This window comes from Budorcas taxicolor, chromosome 14, assembly GCF_023091745.1.
Source record: "Budorcas taxicolor isolate Tak-1 chromosome 14, Takin1.1, whole genome shotgun sequence".
Taxonomy (NCBI): Eukaryota; Metazoa; Chordata; class Mammalia; order Artiodactyla; family Bovidae; genus Budorcas; species Budorcas taxicolor.
The window spans coordinates 59,797,321-59,813,861 of record NC_068923.1 but is presented as its reverse complement, the minus strand read 5'-3'; the positions used below and the strand labels follow the sequence as shown (position 1 = coordinate 59,813,861).

The following is a 16,541-nucleotide window of genomic DNA, read 5'->3' as shown; positions in this document are numbered from 1 at the left end:
AAGATGACTGTACTCCCCAAATATAAAGTTTTCAGTTAGAACTGTCTACTTGGAGGTCATAATACCTTCTCCCATGCAGCAATATTTTAGAGATAAAAGTTCAAGTGGATCTGTAAATTCAAAATGGAAAGCAATCTGCACTGGAAAAGTTGAAGAGTGAACCTGTCTCAGGTATGCTCGGCTATTTCTTGACACAGGGGAGACTGACTCAGGGTGTTTTCCATGGAGTCTGAGCTTTTTGTAACTTTTGGGCACTCTGGGTGACCCACAGCAATGCTGTTTGTAGGGTGAGGAGCAGCAGCTTTGAAATATTCACAACCAACACAATTTTGATTAAAGAAAGAACTCTGGTTTTTAATAGTTTTGATCATTAAAAAAGTTTAAACCTGCATAGCAATCATTTCAAAAATAATTATTTAATGTTCCATAATTAAACTGTACACAACCTAGTCTTGGGACACAGAAGCCAGTGAGGTGAAGCTGGAGCAGTCCTGTGCAGTCCTCCGAGTCAGGAGTAGAGTTTCCATTGGCCATTTTTTTTTTTTTCTGTCATTTTGTTCATGTTAGTTTATTTGGATGCTTGGCACAATCTGGCTCCGCTGCTGAGCGGACCTGCTCGCGGCAGAGAGACAGCTGACCCTGTCCTCCAGCCCTTCTCGCGGCCCCTCCCCGACTCGGCCGGGTTCCTCAAAGCCGCTCGATGTCTCGGTATTTCTTCCGCAGAATAGAGACCTGGTCTTTAAAGAGGACGGGGTCCAGCCTCATCTGAGAGTGGATCAGCGGCATGTAGCCAAACCAGCTGGCAAACGTATTCATGCAGCTCTGTCGCTGGGCAAAGTGGTCAGGGTCAGCCCAGCGGGAAGCCCGAGAGGTCTGTGGAAAGGGAGAGAAACAAGGAAGATGATGAGTTAGGTGCCAGGCGAGAGAGACACATGGTGGGAAACGAAGTCGGGCACAGTGGGCATGTGTTAGGGCTCTGGGTCTGGCCTGGCCACCATGGCCGCCCCATCCATGTGGCTGGTGAAGATGCAAGCACAGGTCCAGATTTTCCGCCTCGCCAGATGCCTTCCTCAGACCTGCCACGTTCCTCAACGTCCCAGACAAAGATCCACAGGCAGTGACACAGTCTCTGGGCCAGGAAGGACCTATGAACTGAGCTTCAGCTGTTGTGGTCGCTCAACAGAAAACTTTTTGCACTTGCGGGTAAATACAATGACTCATAATGTGCGTATGCTTTCCAAAATAATTTTTTAAAGCCCTCCTGTGAACTTGGTTGATTCTGGGTAAGTAGAAAGATGGTTGCCACTTCTTCATTCTCCATGTTGACCTTGAGACCGGTTTAGATCATTTAAATGACTGACATTGACTTAAAAGAAAGCCATAAATGACCCCAGCGCTGAAATTGAAATGGACCAACAAGGCATAATGTCTTCATCTTTGTATGAAACAAGGAAAAGGTGGGCTGTGAATTGACTAACATCAATAGGTGATTATTTAATTAATGATGCATATAACATGTTTGTATCCTCATACATTGTTAGAAAATACTTTCATAGGAAGGTACATTTTGCTGTGAGAATCACTCAGAGTCACTGTAAAATCACAAGTGTCAACATGCTTGAAAGTAACCACCGAAGGTAAACACAGATGTCAAGTTACCTTGAAGCAGCAAAGCAACAAACAAAATACTATTTGTAAAGTGTTTTCATGAGCTCATTTGAGCCTCGCAACAGATGAGGAAGCAGTTTCAAGGAAGTTAAAATCCTTTGTTCAAGGCTAGAAAGGGGCAGAACTCAGGCTTCCTTCTTTTTTTTTTTTTTTTTGATGTGGACCATTTCAAAAGTCTTTACTGAATTTGTTACAATATTGTTTCCATTTTATCTTTCGGTTTTTGGCCATAGGGCACGTGGGATATTTGTTCCCTGACCAGAGATTGAACCCATACCCTTTACGTTGGAGGGTGAAGTCATAACCACTGGATTGGCAGGGACATCCCCAGGCTTCATTCTTTACCATTGGTACTAGAGGAGCTCTGCTTGATAAGTCAGAAGTATCAGATTAAGCTGACCAGTTGAGTCCATATCAGAGTTGACAGTTCCAAGTGATAGTTGCTCAGTCATGTCCAACTCGACACAACTGCAGCTTACCAACTGCAGCCCACCGGGCTCCGTCCATGGAATTCTCCAGGCAAGAACACTGGCATGGGTTGCCATTCCCTTCCAGGGGATCTGAGCCTGGGTCTCCTGCATCGTAGACAGAGTCTTTACTGTCTGAGCCACCAGGGAAGCCCTAGGGAGCTCCATTTTGCTCCTATTATTTGGGATGAGCTTGTAGATTATTTCTGAATGACCTGCTCATCTTCAAAAGGCCAGACCCCCTATAGTCCAGCAAGCGCTCACATTTGTGAATGGAAACACTGTTGAAATCCTAAGCTCATTCTTATTCTCTTACAAATGAAAGAAAAAAAAAAAAAAAGAGTCCACTACAAAGTAGTGTATATGTTAATCTCAAACTCCTAATTTATCTTTCCTCCCCCACCACTATCCCTTCTGGTAACCAGAAGTTTGTTTCTGTTTTGTATCTTTTTTTTTTTTCCAGCTTCCACTTATGAGAGATATCATATGATATCTGCCCTTCTCTGTCTGACTTACTTCACTTAGTAAGATTATCTCTAGGTCCATCTACATTGCTGCAAATGGCATTATTTCATTTGTTCCCATGACTGAATAATATTCCACCATATAAAGAATCTTCTTTATCCATTCATCTGTGGATGGACATGTACGTTGCTTCCACATCTTGGCGATTGTAAACAGTGCTGCTATGAACACTGGGGTACATATGTATTTTCAAATTAGAGTTTTCTCTGGGTATATGCCCAGGAATGGGATTGCTGGATCATATGGTAACTCTATTTCTAGTTTTCTTAAGGAAACTCCATACTTTTTTCAATAGTGGCTGCACCAATTTAGAGAGCTTTTATATTCCTGACATAAAGATACCCTTGACTTTCATCTTCCCAATTATGTGCCAACCATATGCTGCCTCAGGGCTTTTGGAAGTGGATTATTGGTATTTCCTCGTTATGCTTCCTACAAGAAAAGCGTGTCCTCGTGACTACAGACCGAGCTACCAGTGAGCAAAGCAGAGGAGGAGGGCTCTCCTTCTCTTACCTGCCCCATCATTGTCTCCTTATACTGCTTCTTTTGGGTCACTTTGATTGGAGGCAATTTTGTCACAGCAGACACCAGGAAATTCATGAGTATGTCCTCACAGTTGGCCAATTGGTCCACCATGTTCTTCAGGCTGGCTGGCAGGTAATGGGTGTAAAGGTAGTGATAATATCTGTAAAAACCAAAGACAGGTATCAGCAGGGGCCATCACTGTATGATAACAGGTGATCTTCTTTGACAGAAAACACACACCCATTCTTTGAATCCCTAAACACATCATGGATAATGATGATGACAACAATGATCATTTATATGGTACTTACTGTACACCAGGTAATGTTCTAAAGTGCCTACTAAGAAATTCCTCACTTAATCCTTATAAGGAACCTATGATGTAAGTACTATTATTATCCCTGTTTTACAGACAAGGAAACAAGGCGCAGAGATACCCACAGATGCAGATATTGTCTGCTCAGCCTAGCTTTAAACTCTGGCAGGTTGGTTAGAAACTTAGATGTAAAATAAGTTACTTACACATATCATTACAAGCTGCTTTACAATTTTAATTATTGGTTTAATCAGAGCTGTATTCAATACTATCCCATAACTCAATATAACCAATTATATTGGTTCCAGCAATATAATCATTTCATTTTGGGGGCCTCTAAGCCATGTATTTCATCACTTCTTGGAGCTATTAATCTGGTGGTCAATCATTATGGAGAAAACACAATTAATTTGAATTATTTCTCACCCTACTATTTTTTTTTGGAGAGGTACCTCTCCAAAAAAAATTAGTAGGGTGAGAAATAAGGAGATCCAACCAGTCCATTCTGAAGGAGATCAACCCTGGAATTTCTTTGGAAGGAATGATGCTGAAGCTGAAACTCCAGTACTTTGGCCACCTCATGCGAAGAGTTGACTCATTGGAAAAGACTCTGATGCTGGGAGGGATTGGGGGCAGGAGGAGAAGGGGACGACCGAGGATGGGATGGCTGGATGGCATCACGGACTCGATGGACGTGAGTCTGAGTGAACTCCGGGAGACGGTGATGGACAGGGAGGCCTGGCGTGTGGTTCATGGGGTCGCAGAGTCGGACACGACTGAGCGACTGGACTGACCTGAACTGGATATACAGCACATATTGCTCAGAAGTAATGGTGCTAGTGGTAAAGAACCCACCTGCCAGTGCAGCAGATGAGACACAGGTTAGACCCCTGGGTTGGGAAAATTTCCTGGAGAAGAAAATGGCAACCCACTCTAGTGTTCTTGCCTAGAGAGAGTCCCATGGACAAAGGAGCCTGGTGGGCCACAGTCCATAGAGTAGCAAAGAGTTGAACACAACTGAAGTGATTTAGCACGCACACATGCATCTACAGCACAGACTTCTAGGAAAAATCACTTGACCGAATCAGATTCACCAAGTGGTGGCAGCGGGAAGAAAGAGGTGGAATCTTGAAATCAAGCTTCAGTCACCCCAAATGCTTATACCTTGTGCATTTCCAACTCCATCCCCGAGATGACAGGATTCTCTTTTTTTTTTTTTTACTAAAAATGACTAGGGTGAGATTGGTATGTTCACCTTACCAAGGAGTCAGGATTTCAAGAATGACTCAGTCAGGAACATTAGCCTTCTACACTCACGAATTTGGCCATCTTACCTGAGTCCCCTGGCTTTAAAGACCAGATCCAGGCAAACAGCTCCAAAATGTTTATTTCCATCCCTGACCTTTTTCAAACACTCTCTTCAATGTCCTCGCGTGCCCAAGACTGAACTCCTCTATTTTCCCTAATACCTGTTCCATCTACACTCTTCCCCACCTCTACTGATGGCTTACTCTATCCTTTTAGTTCTTCAGGTCAAAAAACCTGAGTCATCAAACTCTATAACCTGTCTGTCAGTACATGATGCTGGAGCATCTTCAAAATACACCCACAATCTGGTCACTACTTCCCACCTCTGCTCCTCACTTCCTAATCCAGGCTCCACCATCTCTTATCTAGATAAGGTCAGTCACCCTCTAATAGGCTTCCCTGCACTTCCCCTGGTCCCCTTGTACTCTGTCCTCATCACAGCCTTCACAGTGGATGCCTAAAGCATAAGACAGACTGCTCTCCTCACACCCCTCCACTGGCTCCCATGTTACCTAGAAGAGAGTCAAGTCCTCATAATGGACAGTAGGGTCTGGCATCTGGCCTCCCATGATCTCTCTCACTCGCTTGCCCCTCACTCTACTCGGGTCACACGGATCTTCTGGACATTCCTCTAGCATCCTGCCTCAGCGCATCTATTCCAGCTGCTCCCTACACCAGAGCACCCTTCCAACAGGTATTCTCCTGCCTAACTTCCTTTCCTCCTCTCAAGTCTCCTCTCAAATCTAACCCGCTTAAGGAGGATCACCCTACAGCCTCCAACCAGCCCCTTTTCCACCTTTGGTACTCCTCATCCTTTATGCCGGAGAAGGCAATGGCAACTCACTCCAGTACTCTTGCCTGGAAAATCCCGTGGACAGAGGAACCTGGTAGGCTGCAGTCCATGGGGTCGCTAAGAGTCAGACAACTTCACTTTTACTTTTCACTTTCATGCATTGGAGAAGGAAATGGCAACCCACTCCAGTGTTCTTGCCTGGAGAATCCCAGGGACGGGGGAGCCTGGTGGGCTGCCATCTATGGGGTCGCACAGAGTCACACACGACTGAAGCGACTTAGCAGCAGCAGCATCCTTTATGCTGCTCTGGTTGACTTTTTGCTATATAACTGATGTCCTAACATATTCTAGAATTATTGGGTATACTGTGTCTCCCCTTGCTAGATTCAAGACCTGTGTATTTTTTCTATTTTATTCAGTAGTAAATCCCAAGCACCTACAAGTCATGTCCGACTAGTTGCTCAGTCATGTCCGACTCTTTGCAACTCTATGGACTATAGCCGGCCAGGCTCCACTGTCCAGGGGATTCTCTAGGCAAGAATACTGGAGTGGGTTGCCATGCCCTTTTCCAGGGGATCTTTCTGACCCAGGGATCAAACCTGGGATCTCCTACATTGCAGGTGGATTCTTTACAGTCAGAGCCATCAGGGAAGCCCAAGGACAATGCTGGGTGGTACTCCAGGAAGTATTTACTTTGTTGGTTCTTTTATACATTCAGTCCCTCAACACACCCTGAGGATGTCTCCACATCTCAGGCTTACTGAAGATGCAAATCTACCATCACTTCTAACCATGCAGTAAGCCAAGAGGTTTTACTGGTTTCAAAGACGCATGTTAACCACATCAACAAAACTCAGACAGGGATGCAGACTAATTTTCACTAAGGTTGTTAACAAGACTTGGCCCAAGTTCCAACTTTTGCCGCAGCCAGAAAGTCATATAAGGAACAGTGTAAAATGACGTCCAGGCTCCTCACTTGTGGTAAAGAGCAGCTCCCGTCAACACCATGGAGTAGTCGTTCGTCCACTTGGACGTGTAGCCCCACCGCTCCTTAGAGTTGTCCCAGAAATGGCTGCGTGCGGGGTACCCCACAATCCTCTCGGGGAAGCTCTGCCACACGGTGAAGGCAAAATCCACCTGCAGGCAGAACACAAGCCAAACAAGCAATCAACAGTGTTAACAAATGTCAACAAAACATTACCTTCCCCCTGCTAATTCGTAATGCAAAATCCTGGGACTGTTGGGAAACATTAATTCCCTGTATTCATCAGCAAATTAAACTGACTGCTTGACATTTTGCCCCATAATTATGCACATTTTTAATGTTTTCTGTTAAAGAAACTTCAGATTAGTGTGGAAATGAAAGAAGGAAAAAACCGAAACAAAACACTGGCGATATGTCCTATAGAAATCCAGTCTGTTCAAGCTTAAAAAAAAAAAAAAAAAATCAGTTGCTTCTCCCACACCCACTGCCCCACAAAGGACATGTGACCATTCATGGGTGGGAGGAACAAACGCATCTGTTTCATAAACAGGAGCGGATTTTCTATATACATCTAGCATATGAATATATGGCATGTCACATTACCAGCACGCAGCAAAGCCATAGTGACTGAAATCAAGGCATCCACTTAAAAGCCAGAGAAAAGACGTTTAAAAAGCACACAAGTTCTAACAGGAATTAGAGCAGGTATCATCAAGAGCAGAAATTCAGGCCTCTCAGGTGTGAAGACGGTCAACGCAAGGGAAATTTAGAAACGTACCCACAGTGAAAAATCACTAGCAGTAAGTGGGGACAAGGCCAAATAAAGCCATGGGATAATTTTAAAGGAAATGCAGTGAAATGAGTTCCTAGTGTTCAAAATTACCCAAAGCAGGTACTTCTGAACCTGCTACAAATATTTGTATTTAGCAAATGAACAGTTGGTTTTCAAATGTGTCCGCTCTTTCTGACTTTCCATGATTATTTGGTGAATAATAAAACAATACAGAGAAAGTTTAAAAAAAAAAAGTAACAGAAATGCTCATAATTGTGTAATGCTTATAATACGACAGGTACTTAGATATTTTAACTCATTTAATCCTCACGATAACCCTGAGAAGTAGGTAATTTTATAGTTTCCAGTTTACAGAGCGGGGGAAGCTAAGGATATGGAAGTTCAAGTAGTTTTCTGAGTTAGTAAGTGGCAGAGTCAAGATGTGAACTCAAGCCATCTGGCTTCAGATTCAGTGTACACCGTTATCATAGCCTCACTTTTAGCTCTGTTGCTACAGTGTGGGAAACAATTTATCTTATACAGGTTACACATCCATCAACAACCTTTTCCCTATAAGTAAAGCAAATGGAAATTTCATATATTCCAAATATATTTCAAGCCTTGGCATTGTGATGGTGGCTGAGTGATGCTGGCAAGTCCAATTCCTGACCTCCCGGGGGTTTAAAAGCAGAGAAGATGGGAATTCCCTGGCAGTCCAGTGGTTAAGGTTCTTGTGCTTTCATTGCTGAGGGCGAGGGTTCAATCTCTGGTCGGGGAACTAAGATACCACAAGCTACATAGTGCAGCCAAAAGAAAAAAAAAGAAGGCAGAGCAAATAATTGTTCACAACAGCCCTAAAGTGGAAACAACCCAAATGCCATCAACTCATGAATAAATATGCCAAATATGGTATATCCACTTGGTGGAATATTACTCAGTGCTAAAGAGGAATGCAATGCTGATGCGTGCCACATGGATGGACCTTGCAAACATTATGCTGAGTGCGAGAAGCCACATATAAAGGCCCCATATTGTGTGGTTCCATTTACATCAAGGGTCCAGGGAAAGCAAATCCCCAGAGACAGAAAACAGATTGGTGGCACCAGCGGAGAGGGAGTGACGGATTAATGGCCACGGGGTGTCCCTTTTATAATGAAAATGTTTCAGGATGAGGTGGAGGTAATAAGTGTATAACACTGGGAAGGTACTAAATACCACTTGAAGATGGTTGATTTTATGCTTTGTGAATTTTACCCCAATTACAAGACAAAGCGAATATGCCTAAAGATGAGTATATCCCAAGCTTTCACCATATTCATTACCATTGTCACTTCTTTTGCCACATTCCCATCATAATATACATTTAATGACTTCGCTAATATTTTTCTTTAAACTGCCTATATTTCTTTTTTGTTTCTTTGTTTTTAAGCACCATTCTAGGTAAAGAGGTCAGTGAAATCCTAGGTTTAGGAAACACCGGTCTGAGTGATCTGCAAGGGTCCTTTTTTCTCGGAATTCTTGGGACTTAGTTAGAAGACACAATTTTTTTAAACAGCCATGAATTTAAAACTTTATGAAGACTTTAGTCTGGTGCCCTAACTCAAGATACGAACACCTTGACAATACAGCTTGTGCGTGCATGCTCAGTAGCTTCAGTCACGTCTGACTCTCTGCAACCCTATCTATGTTTGGTAGCCTACCAGGCTCCTCTGTCCGTGGGTTCTCCAGGCAAGAACACTGGAGTGGGTTGCCATGCCCTCCTCCAGGGAATCTTCCCGACCCAGAGACTGAACCTGTGTCTCTGCGTCTTCTGCACTGCAGGCAGCTTTTTACCACTGAATCACCGGGGAAGCCACGGAGGTTCAGCAAGGGGTTGGGATATACATTAAGAAAGTATGGTGGGGTGAGGGGCACCTCAAAGTTAAAATACAGCAGGTGAGTGGACAGTATTTGTCAGAAAATAGGAAGCAGGCCGTGAAAACCTGAGCATTGTCCCTGGCGTTCACGACTAATGGTGCCAACTGGTGGGACAGTGCATTATGCGGTCCATTGGCAAAGAAACAGCCCGACTGTCAGCACTCTTTGGGGTTTTCCATTATCCTTTGAAAGGGAGACGCAGACACTGGCAACTACTATAGAACCCGACGGGGTGTTTTCATCACATGAATTCCTTCCTGTCTCAAAGCCGTTTCAAGTCATTTCAAAGCAACTCAAAAGTAAATTCCGATAAAACTATGATGCTTGTGATAGTTCTCTTTTCAGGCTGCTCATTAGCACATCAAAGGAGGCAAAGGTCAGCTTATGGCCTCTTCTCTTAAAAACCAACATCTGTTTTCTTTTGAGAGTGTGCAGCAATCCAGATAAATGTAAATAACTAGAAAACCAACTCTGTCTAATCCCCTTTATAGGACGCTATTTAAAAATCTATCCTTAATACCACAGAGAGGCATTTAAACAAGCTAAGGATCCTTAGAGAGGAAATAAAACGAACCAACATCTATTCACCTAAAAGAGAAAACAGAAATCTTTGTCCTCCACCATGCTGGGCAATACAACTGTGCTACTGATCAGTCACAAAGTAAACTAGAGGGCCAGCCTCTTAAATTTACATCTCGTATTCAAGCCAAGCTGACTTCTCATTGCTCCACTTACAACACATGTTCTTCCTGGCGTGCGCTGAGAGGCTGGAACTGCTGTTCTTTGAAAAGATATCAACCAGCACGTGGATCCATCACAGCAGCTGGAAGTTATTTCACCATGGGACAGGGGGAAACAAATCCTAGTGTGAGATCTATGGCCTCGTGCCCAGGGGAGGACACGAGGCGAATTGATACTTCTGGTCCCGGGGTAACGATTTAGGTGTGTGCTGTGGTCTTGACTATCCGTTCCGCCATGACAGTGTGCCACCTTTCCTCTGACCACTCGCCAAGATCCACTCTCCATCCTTCTTGCCACGCCCTATGCCTGAGACAATGGGACTCTATGGACTGCACAGCATGGGCTTCCTTGCTGGCTGCTTGGGTTAGGTCAATGGTAGTCGTTGGCAGGAAAATTAGGCAGTATTTCTCCCCTGCTCTCCCTGCAAGCCCTGGCTTTGGCACCAGACTCCTGGTAGGTGCCACAGCCCTCCACGATCATAGTTCTTACAGGACGACAGCCTGTTCTCCATTCCTCCTTTCAGGGACTGCTGTTGTTTTTGTTTAGTTGCTAAGTCATGTTCAACTCTTTTGCAATCCTGTGAACTCTAGTCCTCCAGGCTCCCCTGTCCATGGGATCTTCCAGGCGAGAATACTGGAGTGGTTAGCCACTTCTTACTCCAGGAGACCTTCCTGACCCAGGGATTGAACCCACGTCTCCTGCGTTGGCAGGTGGATTCTTCACCACTGTGCCACCAGGGAAGTAGTTCTCAGGGACTCTGGAAACACTATTCCCTTCCTTCTCGCCTTCAGGGATAGAAGTGGGAGCTATTTCCTGCCCTCACCACTCCCCAGCTGCCTCTCCATCAGCTCCTATGGGGTCCTTTAACTCCATACCATAGTCATCCTCTGTCCCTTTGTTTGAATCACTTGATTTGAATTCTGTTTGCTGCCAGGACTCTGCCGGCTCTAGGCAGGATCTGTGTAATCAAAGTACCTGGCACAGGGACCAGAACAAAGCCAGCCCTCCATAAATACTTGTTGAATGAATGTGCACTGGGGGTGCCAGCTTCCTTTGCAGGAAGCAGCAGAAAAATGCAAGTTGGAGTATCCCATTCCCTGCATTCCATCACTGTCATTCCCTTTGAACATGAAGCATCTTTTCCCCCTGCTCTCCCCCCCGCCCACCCCGCCCCATCTTTCTCCTGCAGCCTCACACGTGACACAGTTGGCTGTGTGTTCACACTTTAATCCTTGAAGCACGCATCTCCCCAACTCATTCACCAAGTATTTACAGGGCTTGCGCTGCATAGAAAGGATCTGACCCAGGGCATGAGTCCCAGGGGGGTGATTTTGGCTGCCCTTCCACAGAACATCTGCTCGACTCCATTGGATGGAAACTGGGAAACATCCATGGAATTTGAAGAGCAGCAGAAACTAACAGCCCAGGTGAACATGAGTCTTGGGTATGGGGGCAGCAGGCCGTTAGAATCAGACTGGTGCCCAGGAAAATGTCTGCTGCTAACTGTTGAAGTTTACATTAAGAAGATAATATATGAACAAAATTATTCCTATGAATAAAAAGGAATAAAAGAAGGGGAAGGGGGTGAGTAGCTAAGTCTCCATGCTTTTTAGCAGCTACCTACCCTGAATGATGTATTTCCGACCTGCTACACTTTTGTGTAAATGTCTTTGGTCTCTCTTCAGTTTTAAGTGAGGTTTCAGAGATCAATACTCATTCGAGTTGTAAAAATTGGTTTTCTATCATATCTATCTTTCACCTTCTCTCTCTCCCCCTCACACGTGGCTCTGTGCAATCTTATTTTTGGCACAAATACGTGAACATCTGAAAAGGCAGGGATCTCCATCTCAGCCTTCAAGTGAAACTGTTTGCTCTTGTGTGGGTAAAAGAAAATGTGCATTTCCAACCAAGCCAGAAAAGCTGCCTTTAGAACCCAGAAATAGTGTTCTCCAACAGAGGCCACACACGCCCGCATGGCAGTAGGAGGATTGCGAAAGATGGAGGCTCTGGATCGTGTGGTTTCAACAAAATACCAAACAGGTGCCCCCGCCCACCTCCTCTGGGTCCCGCTGCACACCTGCCCACACCTGCGCCATTTAAAAACAAATCCAAAAACAGGAGGGCAGACAGGAGGGTGAGGTGAGGCACAGCCTGGCAAGTGAGGAGCCAGTTAGCAGAGGAAACAAGGAGAAAAGGCCATCATGGGGGTTGATTCAAACCCACTCTGCAGGAAGTTCTGAAAAATGTTCTGGGCTTGGCCAAGGCAAGGGCAGAGGAGGTGCTGGCACCCTGGGGTTTGAGGTGACTGCCTGTAGGGCCCGCCACACCTCCTGAGAGGCTGCTTACCTCCGTGGTTGAAAGCACTGTGTCCTCATCAAGGCTGAGCACAGCGTCTGTGATGATATTGTCATAGGGCAGGAAACGGCTGCTCATCACCTGGGAGGTGGAGGTGGGGGAGGGGGGCAGGCAGGAGGGAAGGAATCAGGAAAAGAGATATAAATGGAGAGTCTTGTTTTGGGGAGAATTTCCCCCCGCATCCTCACCTTCAGAAAGGATGCTCAACCACCATGTCACCCCTCAACATAAAAGCCTTCCATTTCCCCTCAGTGCAGATTCACTGGTTCCACCATTACTGGGCACCTACTGTGTACAGACACCTTGTCAGTCAAAGGGAGGCCAGAGGTAAGTAAGATACACCCTCTGTCTTGGAGGAGTTCACAGTCTGCAGGGAGACCAAGATGTGGATCATCAGTCTTGGCCTGCTATGAGAAATCCCAGGAAATCAGAAGATGCAGTAACCAGCTGCTTGGAAAAGCAACGAAGACCTTGGAGAAGTGACCCTGATAGCCAGGAATCCACTGAGTGTAAACAGAAATGAGGGCTCAGTAGAGGCAAAGGCAGAGAGTGGAGAACCGGGGCTCTGAGGCCAGGAATGAGCGGATGGGGGGAGCAGTGATTTCAAGCATGGGACACACACCACTTGATGGCTGCCAGGTCATTTTAGGAGGTGCAGAGACAAATTTTAAAAATTTTCTGGTCTTCGTTTTAGCTCAGAAAAGCAAAAATATGTACACATATACATTAATAGCTACAGCAATAAGGAGTAGTAGTAGAGTTACTTAAAGATAATTTCATTAAATTGAAAAGTAAGCTGATTTAAAGAAAAATATTAAATAAACAATAGAACATGTGGTCTATGTATTAAGGAAAACTGTAAAGCTAGCATATGAATAAGATTGGGGGAGCTCCAGGATAAGGCATGGCGAGGTGAGTATATGTGTGTTTCTACATGCGTATGTGTGTGCCTGTGTGTGTGGTGAGGATCTGGGGGATCAGTTGGAAGACTGAGACCAAAGAGACTACCCTACGACAATTACAGCTCATGCCTCTGTGCTAAGGTTTCCACTGAATAACTAATGAGCATGATGACATAAGAAAAACCAACATTTTTTAAACATTTACTATGTGCCGAGGAATGTTCCAAGTTCTTCTTATTTCATCTTTATAACAACCCCATTGTATACATAAGAAAACTAAGGTACAGAAAGGTGAGTCTTGCTCACAACATTCTATCCAGCCATCGCAATCCTAGGTAGCGGTCCCCAACATTTCTGGCACCCAGGACATTTTCATGGAAGATAGCTTTTCCACAAGCCAGTGGGTGGTTGGTGGTGGTGGTAGTGGGGATGATTCAAGCACAATTCCATTTACTACTATGATTACATCAGCTCCACCTCAGATCATCTGGCATTAGATCCTGAGGGTTGGGGACCTCCTGTAGCACACTTCAGTTGCTACACTCTACCTGTCTTGGAGTTGAAAGGACCTCAGCAGTGAACATGGACCACACATGGTGATCTCACATTCACCACTCCTCTGAAAGGCGTATTAACTGTTATGTCATCCTCTCCCGGTTCATATTTGGAGACAGAGAAAGAAGACACTTGCCATCAACTTTCAAGGCATGAAGGCCAGGGAAGGAAGCAGTTAGGTGCTGGAGGCAAAGGGAAAAGGGGGCACTTAGTCTGGCTGCCAAGGGTGAGCTCTCCACAAATCTGAGAATGCCTTCACCCACCCGCCCCTCCCAAAGAAGCCCAAGCTATATTTACATCCAGAAGCCAGCTCATCCACAAGCCTTATCTCAGAGTCGGTTTATACGTCTGTGAAGCTACTGGCGGGCTTAGGACATTAAAGGATGGAAAATGTCCAGCAGAACCCACCTCTAGGAGCTCAAGGGACATATCTACAGCATAAATGGCTCCAGGCTCTGCTCCCACACATCTGTCAACTGGGTCAAGTGTTTGTTTCTCCCCTCCCCTCAGGCTTTCAAAATAAAATAAAATACGAAAGCAATCAGCAACCCCCTATGCACAGGGCTCAGAAATCTCAGCCTGAAGCAATTCTCCTGACACTGTTTCCTTGTCCATTGACTAACTCAGAAGCCATTAGTTGCCAGCTCAGCGATGCCCTGACCTTTCCCTTGTTAAGCCTACAGGGGAAGAGCTGCAAAGACAAGGCCTATAAATTCAAAACAGAATTTCCCAGCCAAAGCAGCCAACACATCAATTTCAAATTCAAGGCTAGTAGTGGAAATTTAAAATGGGGAATGAGGAGGACGTATGACTTCCTTCCCCTGTTATGGGCCCAGCCACTGGGTTTCAAAGAATCCATTTCTTTTTTTTGAACCTGCTTCATTAACTAAGCTTAAGCGCCCATAAGCCAGCCACTTCCAAATTCTAGTGTAGAAACTAGAGGCTCTTTCTCAAATACCTGGAGTTCCAAAAGCTCCACACATGAAAGGAGCATGTACTTACAAAGTCAATCCAGAGTAAGCTGGGTTTCCCTTGTTAACTTGCTTAAGAAATATTTAGCTTCCATAAAAGCCCAAGCCCTTCTAAATGAACCTACATGACTAGGAAATGACAAAGGCTCAAGAAGTTCCCTGTCAGGACTTCCCAGGTGGTTCACTGGTTAAGAACTTGCCTGCCAATGCAGCGGACGCAGGTTGGATCCCTGGTTGGGAAACCAAGATCCCACATGCCGTGGGGCAACTAAGCCTGTGTGCCCCAACTACCTAACCCACATGCCACAATTAGAGAGAAGCCTGTACACTGCAGTGAAAGATCCCACATGCCCCAACTAAGACCTGATGCAGCTAAACAAATAAATAAATATATTTTTTTAAAAGTTCCCTGTCCAGTGGGGAAGCTAAGAAGTGTAAGTAATTATACAAAGCACAAGAATTATTGACATTTATCAAGCACCTACCACATATACCCACTTTGTAAGTACATTCATATGTATAGTATCAAACAATGTGATTAATACTATCTACCAAACCAGTTAGATGTTAGGATTTCTTCCATTTACTGAAGGGGAAGGTTGAGGCACAAAGAGTTAAATAATGTGCCTGAGGTCACAAAAAAGGAAGTCTGACCCCAGAGCCCATAAAGCAAACCATCAATTTACAACATCCCCTTAGAAAAGGAGCTGACATGTATCGAATGCCGAGTGTATTACAGGGCTGAGCACCTGTAATACATATTTCTTCTTCAAAATGAGCCCAAGTCTTAGCCCAGGTGCCCTAGAATACAGAATCTAAAGGAAGGCTTGAGGGCAAATGCTTTATTAGGTGGTACAGTCCCAGGGCGGGGCTTCCCAGTAGCTCAGTGGTAAAGATTCCACCTGCAATGTAGGATGTGCAGGAGACACAGGTTCAATCCCTGGGTGAAGGGCATGGCTACCCACTCCAGTAGAAGATCCCCTGCAGAAGGGCATGGCTACCCACTCCACTATTCTCACCTGGAGAATCCCATGAAGAGAAGCCTGGCACCCTACAGTCTATAGGGTCGCACAGAGTTGGACATGACTGAAGGGACTTAGCATGCACACACACACACATGCATGCACGGTCCCAGGGCAGTGACAGTGACGGGAAAGGAACCACATGACCTACTGGAGTCACTGGCCAAAATCAAGGCTGTAAAATGAAATGTTAGTTGCTCAGTCCTGTCTGACTCTTTACAACCCTCTGGACTGTAGCCCATCAGCCTCCTCTGTCAAGACTAGGACTCAACAAATGGCCAGCAGTCCAGACAGAAATATGGCTGGGAGAATGGGAGGTATTTTGTAAGACACATTTGATAAAACTTACAGGAACGGTACTGTTATTATCATCATCAAATAGAGGAAAACAATGGAATGGGAAAGACTAGAGATCTCTTCAAGAAAATGAGAGATACCAAGGGAACATTTCATGCAAAGATGGGCTCAATAAAGGACAGAAATGGTATGGACCTAACAGAAGCAGAAAATATTAAGAAGAGGTGGCAAGAATACACAGAAGAACTGTGCAAAAAACATCTTTACGATGTTTTCACGTGAAAACAGGTAATCATGAAGGTGTGATCACTTACCTAGAGCCAGATATCCTGGAATGTGAAGTCAAGTGAGCCTTAGGAAGCATCACTATGAACAAAGCTAGTGGAGGTGATGGAATTCCAGTTGAGCTGTTTCAAATCCTG

At 44.9% G+C, this 16,541-nt stretch overlaps 1 protein-coding gene across 3 annotated transcripts in view; it reads right to left on the bottom strand.

The window, feature by feature from the left end:
- Positions 1-357: 357 nt before the first annotated feature.
- EXT1 (exostosin glycosyltransferase 1) overlaps positions 358-16,541 on the bottom strand; it is a 317,011-nt gene continuing 300,827 nt past the window's right edge. For 2 of the 3 annotated variants that reach the window (XM_052651593.1, XM_052651595.1), the window contains 4 exons: positions 12,364-12,453; positions 6,579-6,739; positions 3,174-3,345; positions 358-873 (listed from right to left, as the gene is read on the bottom strand). In XM_052651593.1, the coding sequence (XP_052507553.1) occupies positions 688-873; positions 3,174-3,345; positions 6,579-6,739; positions 12,364-12,453 (609 nt within the window). In that variant the 3' untranslated portion in view covers positions 358-687. The remainder of the gene's footprint in view (positions 874-3,173; positions 3,346-6,578; positions 6,740-12,363; positions 12,454-16,541) is intronic. The other variant, XM_052651594.1, reaches the window with a different exon arrangement.